At 39.5% G+C, this 10,083-nt stretch overlaps 1 protein-coding gene across 6 annotated transcripts in view; it reads right to left on the reverse strand.

The window, feature by feature from the left end:
* PKHD1 (PKHD1 ciliary IPT domain containing fibrocystin/polyductin) overlaps positions 1 to 10,083 on the reverse strand; it is a 484,077-nt gene that overhangs the window by 387,668 nt on the left and 86,326 nt on the right. For all 6 annotated transcript variants that reach the window (XM_025890503.2, XM_073905082.1, XM_073905080.1 and 3 more), the window contains 2 exons: positions 7,872 to 8,091; positions 1,045 to 1,195 (listed from right to left, as the gene is read on the reverse strand). In XM_025890503.2, the coding sequence (XP_025746288.1) occupies positions 1,045 to 1,195; positions 7,872 to 8,091 (371 nt within the window). The remainder of the gene's footprint in view (positions 1 to 1,044; positions 1,196 to 7,871; positions 8,092 to 10,083) is intronic.

Raw genomic sequence — 10,083 nt, forward strand, 5'->3', positions numbered from 1 at the left:
AGAGAGAGAGAGAGAAAGAAAGAAAGAAAGGAAGGAAGGAAGGAAGGAAGGAAGGAAGGAAGGAAGGAAGGAAGGAAGGAAGGAAGGAAGGAAGGAAGGAAGGAAAAGAAAGAAAGAAAGAAAACCATGCCTACACACCCAGGAAGTATAGTTTGGTATTGGGAAGTTTTGACTGAATGAAGCAACATTCACTGGAGAATCTCGTGTAGTGTGTGGCACATAATAGGCACTCCATAAATGTTTGTTCCAAATAAAGGAGACAAAAAGAGGAAAACTGAGAATTGCTTTCATAATGAAAAAGGCACCTAAGGGAGTAGGTGCTCAATAAATATTATTTTTTATCTGTGTATCACGGGAAGCCCAGAGAGTTGTAAAAGACTATCTGATATATTTCCAAAGAGCCCTCAGCCTGATTTCAATTCTCGAAAATTTCCTGGGGAGGCTGTGGAATCTCTCAGGGGGGACTTTGAAGAGCACATTCTTCGGGGAGCCACTGGGAGGAGTGGTTTAGATGATGTCAAAACGGATAAATTAAGGTAAAGAGTCCCAGCAGTGCTTTACAGTTCTGATTTTCACATAATCCCCTCAAAAACCAAAGCTTCCACTCTGCCCTCCACAGAACAGATGAGCCGGATGGACCAGCAGACATCGCCGTCCCACCACCTGAGGATTGCTGAGTGATTTTGAAACCTTCCAGAAGGGCCTGGTTAAATTGAGGGCCATTTATTTCATGAAGAAATAAACCACAGAGAGCCCCTTTCAAACATGCACGCGGAGAGCAGGACAAAACACGGAGGAGATTATCTGTTCAGAATTTGCTTTAAAAGAGCTCAGGCAGCATTCATTTGTTTTTGAGAAAATATATGATTAACCATAGTTAACTATGAATTCAGATGTTGTGCATTAGACCAGCTTCTCAAAGTTTGAGAGCATTTAATATTATATATCGCTGCCATTTGGACTAAATTGTTTTTTTAATGTACACAATATTACAAATTTAATTTGAGCTGTTTGAATCAGTCTGTAAAAAAGATTTGATTATACCTGAGTGTTCTGGCCCCGGCTCTTCCGTATCTCAGTAATCTTGGCGGTAATTGGCTGATTAGGCGTCTCACACTCCATCTTTGCCTCAGTTTCCATGGCAATGTTACAGGAGCTATTATAGATGAGAACTTCATCTCTTTCCACTTTAGGGCTGAAACGAGAGGGGAGGTTAAATGGGGTGTCATCAATCTTAATGAAATGCAATTATTTTTACTCTTATTAATCATTGCAAGCCATTAGCTTGTGGCAACTACAGGCCACCATTTGTCAAATTTTGCAAATTTCTGTAATTTTGTTTCCATTCTTTTATTGTTTATTTGTTTTCCTTTTATCTGCACACCCTGCAATGAAAATGCACATGGTAAATATCTTTCACTGAGGCCTTTCTCTTCTCCAAATCTATTAGGAACATTAGCAAGAGCTTCTCCAAAGCACAACTTAACAAGCAATGTGCACACAATACTTCCAGTTCCAAAAATGGAAGCAAATGTTGGGCAGAAGTGTTTTTTTTTTTTTTGCAATTTTTTTTTTTTTTTTTTCTCTTTTCTTTTTTTTCTTTTCCCCTTCCCTCTTTCTGTTCTTACTCACACTTAGTGTTGGGGGAGTGAATTGCCTGAATCCCCCCAGGGCAGATGGAGAAATTGGAAAACCCACACAACTGGCTAACTGGTCCCCAATTCCAACTGTGAAAAAATGAGCTCATTTAGGCTTTCAATTCCCTCTCCCCAGCTGATGGCAATGAGGCTCTGTTGCTAGCAGTGGAACATTAACTTAGTAAATTAATTAAACTTACTTAACAGCCCAGACTAAGGAGATTCGATATATGTGCCACAGTTATACTACCAGCCACTCGCTTTAAAAGTCCTCTTGCTTTAAGGAGAGAAGCCAGACTGGATTTAAAATGAAAAACAGCGGTGTAGCATTACAGAAAGTCTAAAAACACGCTGTCTAGAGGAGGTGAAAGTGTGGATATTGCAGGCTATAGTCCCCAACAGGTGTGATATTTATTCAACAATAATCCTGGCTTTAGGCATTGTTGCAACTAACTCAGAGATTATTAGTAACAATAATGCATGATGTCTCATACTTTTCAACAGTTTCATTCGTATGATCTCATTTGGGCCAGTAAAGTAGATAGAGGCATAAAAAATGTAACCTAAAGAGATAGAGATCAGGAGATTTGCATAAAGCCAAACACAGAAGTACAGCAGCTCCGAGATTGGAACCCAGGGATCCCGTCTCCTAAAGCAGGACTCTCGAGTTTTGAGATGCTGCTTGAACGTCCACACGAAGAAGGCAGCTCCCATGGGAAGACCAGCAAGGGCCACGGAAAGGACAAAAGGTCACTGCTTGAGAAACTATAAATCATGTCGAACTAGAGCATCTCTTCTCAAATTAATGTCAAAATGGTTTCTCCCGCAATTTGCTAGAAATACCAAGAGAACCACCACATCTACTTAGTCTTCTCTTCTTCACAGTAAAATACTCCCAGCATCGTATTCACCAAGTCAGGGCTTCCATACCCACTGTTCTCTAGACCTTCTAGAAACTGTCCATATTTTAACACCATGCAGCCCAGAACTGAACATACACAGCTTGAGCTGGCCCCCGGGGCTGTGGTCTTCTTTTATCTGAGTCCTCCTTCCCATGACATCTAACACTGTGCTTGCTTTGTAGCCCCATGCTGAAATTAAGATGGTGGTAAACTCAGAGTCTCAGAGCCACGATGCCTGAGGATTTGGCCATGTTGTATTTGTTCAACTGATTTTCTGAAAAGCATTAACATGCAGAGGTTTGGCTAGGAAGCAGACCAGCTAGATTTGAATCCCCGAACAGATATTTACCTTCTATAGGACGTTATAAAGACATGACTCTCTAAGCTTTGGTTTCCACATTTATAAAATGGAGCTATAATCATCGGGTACCTATTTTATATAGGTGTTGAGGGGATAGGGTGAAATGCAGCCTACAAAGTGATTTGCAAAGAATCTGGCACACAGTTAAGTGCCCAATAAAGTTACAGTCTTTGGTGGTACTGATGTTGGCGCTATTATTGTTGAAATGTAAATGTGGGAATTACATGTCATCTCACTGATACAGATCCATTGCTCAAATGCGTTTTGAACCTGGAGCCTGTCTTATAACTACAAATCCATTTAGCTGAGCCATGATCCAGCGGGTAGACAGAGCCACAGGATAAATAAAACGTTCACTCCTAAAATGTCACTTGTACTCAAAGTTTCAGAAAAGTAAAGCAATTTAACTTGTAAATTAAAATGTAATGTAATATTTAGATAAATATGGAAACATGATTGAATAGAATGCAAAGTTCACATGGATTTTCCAAATAAAACACCTGACTTTAAAGCTAGTTGACGCTGGCAGCAGGCCACTTTGGGCTTTGCAGCTAGAACCTTCCTTTTACTACTGGGGGTGGGGGTTGGAGTTGTTAGAATAGGTTGAGAGGCTCTCTCTCTCTCTCTCTCTCTCTCTCTCTCTCTGCTTCCACCAGAAATCACTTATAAATATATCAGGAAGGAAGTAAAGTTGGTTTACCACATCATCATGTTCCTTATGAACTGGTACCCAAATAACTACAGACAGTCCTTGAGTTACAATGATCTGACTTATGATTTTTTGACTTTATGATAGTGTAAAAGCAATACCCGCTTAGTAGAAACCACACTTTCAATTTTGAATTTGGATTTTTTCCTGACTAGGGATATATGGTATAATCCTCTCTCATGACGCCGGGCAGCTGCAGTTCCCAGTCAGCCACACGATCACGAAAATAAACAGCCAATACCCTTATAGCTATTCTGTCCCCATACAACCATTCTGTTTTTCATGTTCAGTACAGTAGCCAAGAAATTACATGAGACATTCAACACTCTCTTTTAAAATAGGCTTCATGTTAGATGATTTTGCCCAACTGTAGGCTAATGTAAGTGTTCTGAGCATGTTTAAGGTAGATGAGGCTAAGTAATGATGTTCGGTAGGGTTAGGTGTATTAAATGCATGTTCAGCTTATGATATTTTCAACTGACAATGGGTTTATCAGGTCATAACCCCGTTGTAAGTCAAGGGAGATCTGTACTTCTATTTTCGAAAGCTCGCAAACCATATGATTAATAATTCATTCTAGAATTTTGTCAGGGATAACACAAACTTAGATGTCTAAATTTCCAGAATTCCCTTTTTCCCTTTTTAGGCAAGGGAAAGAGTATTTGGCCATCTCCTCTATCTGTTGTGTGCCCCCGCTCATGTTCACTACCAGCAACTAACAATCCTCAATCCTACAAGCAAGTATTTTGTACTCAGTATATAAATGATCTGGGATATAGACTTGAACTCAAGGAAAGGAGTGACCAACTTCCTGTACAACCTTTTCTGGTCTTGAGCTTCTACCCTGTTGATGAGCCTTCCTCTGCCCTCTCTAGGCTCTTCATCTGCAAAGACTAGAGAAAAATGGGTTAAGTCACCCAACAATCCTCTCATTTGCCAGTGCAATGCACTGTCTTCCATAATCATGTTCTTCTTGTTCTGAAAGAATTAAAACCACTTTCTGTTAGCTTAGGCTTTTTAACAAGCTTTAGATATTTCGTTTTGTATATTTCCCTGGTAATCTCATTAGAGGCTATTTTTCATTAAAAGTCCATCATCAAAATTAGCAGAGACACCAGGATATCAAAATAGACTAACATTTATGAAACTTACCAGTTTCCAAATAGCTACTATTCCATGTTTTCTTCCACAATAATCCTATGAATTAAGTATAAATAGTGTATATATAGACATACATAAATGTAGATAATATAGTTGTACATGAGCACATGCACACATGCACACAAATAAATATTTATTTTGAGGGAATGTGGTAAACATTTTTGGTCCAAATGGTGGCAAAGAGACTTCTAGCACCTAAGTTTCCTAACTCCTAATCTGTGGCTCTTTCAGTTGGTCTGATCAGATCCAAAAGTAAGCAGGTAATCATGCACACACTCTCTAGGATAGGCATCAGAAACATTTGCAGTGTTTATGTCTCCCTCACTTAGCCTGAAATTGCTTCTGGTGGTTCTGGAATCTCACTGAACCACACACTTCAGCCCAGGCTCTCATTCCTGATGCTGAAGGCACATCATCATGCCAAGTACACTGTCAGCCAGGGGTGTGGGTTCCAGTCCTGATACTGCCAAGGCTGGACTGTGTGACTCTGGAAAGATACTTAGTGTGTCCTTAGAATAGAATCTAAACTCCTTACTAGGGCCTCCAAGACCTTAAATACCTCCCAGAGCTCAAGTAGAGAACTTTCCTTCCTTCTTACTCTACTCCTACCTTTCTGGCCTCTGACAGTTCATAAAATGTGATAGGGCCTTTGCATTGCTGCCCCCACTGCCTGACCATCCATAATGACACCTTCTTCTCCTTAGCTCAGCAAAAGACACTCCAGAGAAGCCTCCCCCGAGCACAGTGTATATAGTAGTCCCCCATGATTTTCTATCACATTATAGCCCTTATCACAACATGCGATCTTGTTTATTGTCTGGCTTCCTCCTCTACCCTTAAAGGTGGGGATTTTGCCATCTTGTTCCTCACTGAGTTATCAGCTCCTGGCACAGTACCTATAACATAGTGGACACTTGATAAATTCTGGATAGACGGATGGATGGATGGATAGATGGATGGATGGATGACCTGTGCATATTTTTGCCACAGATACACGCCTACCTTTGCCAAATAACATCAAATCCATAGAGATAGTGGCTGGCAAGGGGATAGGATAAAGCATTTAATGGAAATGGGTTCCTTGCAAAGATAATGGCAAGTAGTTCTCCAGGTTCACAAGCATAATCTTAAGAGGAAACAAGGTAAGCCATTTGGCATATAATTTTTTAATACCACTTGTATAATTATAGTGTGTTTTCTGGTTATTAAATTAGTATATATTCACTGAAAAAAATTCATAAAAACTCAATGAATAAATGTAAGTAATACTCCAATCACCTAGGGTAGGCACTCAACATTTAAGAATGCATCCTTCTAGTCTTTTTTCTGATCACCTGTTATATGTGTATAGAAACATATGTACTATATACACCATTAATATTAAATCGATACAGGGATGCCTGGGTGGCTCAGTTGGTTAAGTATCTGCCTTCAGCACAGGTCACGATCCCAGGATCCTGGGATAGAGTCTGGCATCAGGCTCCTTGCTCAGCAGGGAGTCTGCTTCTCCCTCTCCCTCTGTTGTTCCCGCTGCTTGTGCTCTCTCTCTCTCTCTCTCTCTCTCTCTCTTTGATAAATAAATAAATAAATAAATAAATAAATAAATAAATAAATATCTTTTTAAAAAAAGATGAAATTGATACACTATTTTGTGACCTGTCCTTTTTACTTTCCAACATATGGTAAGCATTTCCCTCTTCAGTTAAATATTCTACATCATGATTTTTAAAAGTTTCCTAGGATATTAGTATTTAAATTCATCCATTATTACTAAACACTTCATTCCAAATTTTTTGTTATTACACCTAAAACTTCAAAAAATGTAGTTTTTCATAAATATTACATCTTTCTAACTGCCTTCTTAAAATCCTAGAAGTGAAATTACTAGAACACAGAGAATGGAGACTTTTAAGTTGATCAGTGCATATTGCCAAATGATATCAATAAGAAGGGCATCACTTTTAATAGGGTCTGAGGCTGTTCCCTCAGAGACTTCCTGAGTAGAGAAGAACATAGAAGAATTTCAAAGAATTGCTGGGGGGTTTGGGGAAGTCTTCATATTCAGCTGAGCTGGGACCTGACATGTGCTTCTTGGTATCCAGCATTCGTGAGTTCTGGTCCAGTCCTGCCTGAGTACAACCTCCAGTACCCCATTCCCTGTATGACCTAAACAGGGTTCTTCACGCCTTCCAGAAAGCAACCAGCCAAGGAGGCTCCTCTCTTCCTCTGGCTAAACACAAACCTCTCTCTAGTGATGATTCGTCCTAAAATGCAGTCTTGGGACATCAAAAAGTCAGACTGTCAGCAAAAGTGCTGGTTATCTCTTTCATTCTGGGTAATGGGTCTTGTTTAGTTTTAATTTTGAATGGAAAGATAGGCCTTCATTAAACAACCAGGTGTGACCTCTCTATCTACATAAGAAATAAAGAAGAGTGAGGGCGACATTCAGCACTAAAATTTCACACTGCATGGGAAAAGAACTGCTGGCAGAAATTAAGGCTGTCCTGAGTCACCAACAGGATCACACGTTTTCCTTAAGTGTGTTTAGAAAAGGGGGTTTTACCTGGAAAGTGGTGATATTGATTTGTTTGTTTTTTAAGTTCAAAAAAATCTTCATAGGCTTATGGCTCCTAAATCCTAGATCTACAGTAATTCTGCCTGCACATCCCCCCCTTCTTTTGAATAAACATTGTGCAATCTGCTAGATTTCTCTATGACTTTTTTTCATACTTGTGAATCTGTTTGGAAAGAAAAGAAAAAGGAAAAGGGAAAAGAGCCTTCTGTTTTTCATAATGTCTAATCTTTTTCCCCATTGGCATTCACCAGATGTTGCTTTGGATCGGAAGATAAATATTAAAATCTAAGCAAGAACAAAGTGAGCTGTTTACTGGGCAGATTTTTCAGCTGTTCTCTCGAACACTTGAAAAGACAGGAGATGCTTTGATATGCAGACTGGCTGGAATCCACAATGGAATGGTCCCTCTAACAAGAGTGGTAGGCCCTGGGGGCCATGTCCACACAGTCTGCAGTTCTTGATGGTTCCATCTGTCCATTGGCCATGCATTTGTGGGGAAGGTCAGGGAGGGAGAAGACAGGGTTACCTGATGAAAAGGCCTGAGAACCATGGGGACGTTGACTCTGTCCAATGATCTGGTGCAAAGAGGCACTGGGGACTTTCTTCACAAATGTAGAGGTAAGGCCATGATTGGGGCAGTGTCTCTGTCCCCACAGTGACAGTCAAATCACACTGCACGTACGTGCGGCTAGAGGCTTCACAGCTCTCCTCCGCATGCTTCAGGCCACACAGGAAAGCCAAGGACACTGCAGGAAACACTCACAATTAGTTTAGACAGTAACCACAGAAAGAACTAAAGGCCTCACACTGTTACATAAATGCATTTCATGTGTTGCCCCTTGACCAATAGGAAAATAAAGTTATCGGTTTACTTTTCTTAAACATGCATGATGTGTACAAACACATACAGAAGAATATAAGTAAAATTTTGTAAAATATGAGTCATCATAATAAGAAAAACTCATATGACTCTCTAAGCTAACATAAGGTCTAAAACTATTGTGATGCCCTCGAATCTGTCTCTTCCTCAAGTCCATCATCTTCCTCCTCATCCTCAGAAAGAACCCGTTGCATTTTTTAAAACACGTCCTCACATGGGTTTGTATTCCTAAATGAGAGATTGTTGAGTTTTACTTGGTTTTGAATTTTATACAATAGAATACATGACATATTTTTGGACCTCCTTTTTTCCATTCAGTATTACAGTGTCAAGATTTATCAAGTTCCATATTATCACATAAAACTTGAGAATACATTTTCACTGATGTTCAACACTTCATTGTGTGAAATCACTACAGTATGTTTACCTATTCTCTTACCAAGGGACTTCTGGTTATTTCCCAGTTTTTGCTACTACAAACACATACTAAATTTCCTCTAGGGTATATGCCTTAAAGAAAATTACTTGTTCATAAGATAGTACCAGTTCAACTTTGCAAGATAGTGCCATATTATTTTCAAAGGGCTTGCGCCATTTTACTACAGCCTACCAACTACAGTCATGAGTTTCCATCACTCCACCTAACTGTCAGCACTTGGGATTATCAGACTCTTAATTTTGGCCAGTCCAAATACAGTGGGGCAACCCATTCCAACCTTAATTTGCATTTGCATCATTACCTTTTAGGTCAAACAACTTCTTATATGTCAGAACTCATATTTCCTCTTCTGTGAAATTCCTCTTTCTGTCATTTGCCCTTTTTTATCCTGGAACGTTTGTCTTTTTCTTATTGATTTGTGCCCTTTATATATTTTGGGTACTAATCCTAGAAGGTTATATGGTTACTCATACCTTCTCCAAGTTCTTGGAGAGCCTTTTCATTCTCTTGATGGGATCTCTTGATTAACCGAAGTCCTTGATTTTTATATAATTTTAACTATTAACATTTTATGAAGAAGAAAAGCAATTATTTGAAGCCCTTTGACCCTTAGGCCACTTCTTTCTCAGTCATGAGACACAATGTAAAAAGCATCAACCAGGCAGACTGGCAATAACGTTTAAAAGGAAGATTAACAAGTCTCTACATGAGATGGTTGGGGAGCAGCTCTTTTTGAAAACCTTAATAAAGCAAAAAAGAAAAACAAAGAAAAATCTCTCCAGCCTTCTACCTCTGCAGCTAACCCGTCAATGCAAATATGGAACAAATACTACCAAGGACTGTGGGCTTGAACCCAAGCTGCCCTACCTACATCACAGTACGGCATGCATCAAAGGGCACAGGAGACAAGCACATGTGAGAAGGTTTATAATTGTTCAATCACATCCAAATAGTATTATGGTTGCTGGTATATTCCAAAGCCCCTGACACATAGTAGGTTCTTGGTGAATGTGTTCAGGATGAATTAACAGCAGTTAAGATGGCTGACAGTAGGACTCTTGGGTGGATAGGCAAAACAAAAGAACTTTCCAGTTAGTAAGCCCTAGGGCAAATATAGGCTCAACCCCTATAAAATAATTAACTCATTATGGGTGATGAGGTGGATGCAAATTGACAAGGTGGATTCTGAAAAGTACCCAGGGCTGAGGGTCAGAATCCAAGGTTCTGCCATGAAATCGAATTGTGTGACCTTAATCGCTAAAGCTTTTCATGCCTCATGGAAAAATTAAAGTTCCCATGAAGAAGTCATGCCATCTAACTCAAGGTATAAATGCAAGAAACATGAACATCAAAGATTTTGCTGATTTTTAAAAAAATACAAAGTACTTTCATTTCAGTGAACAAGATGTTTTGGCAAAC

The sequence above is a fragment of the Callorhinus ursinus genome, unplaced genomic scaffold (assembly GCF_003265705.2).
Source record: "Callorhinus ursinus isolate GAN/ISIS: 27379988/994484 unplaced genomic scaffold, GSC_fseal_2.0 scaffold22, whole genome shotgun sequence".
Lineage (NCBI taxonomy): Eukaryota > Metazoa > Chordata > Mammalia > Carnivora > Otariidae > Callorhinus > Callorhinus ursinus.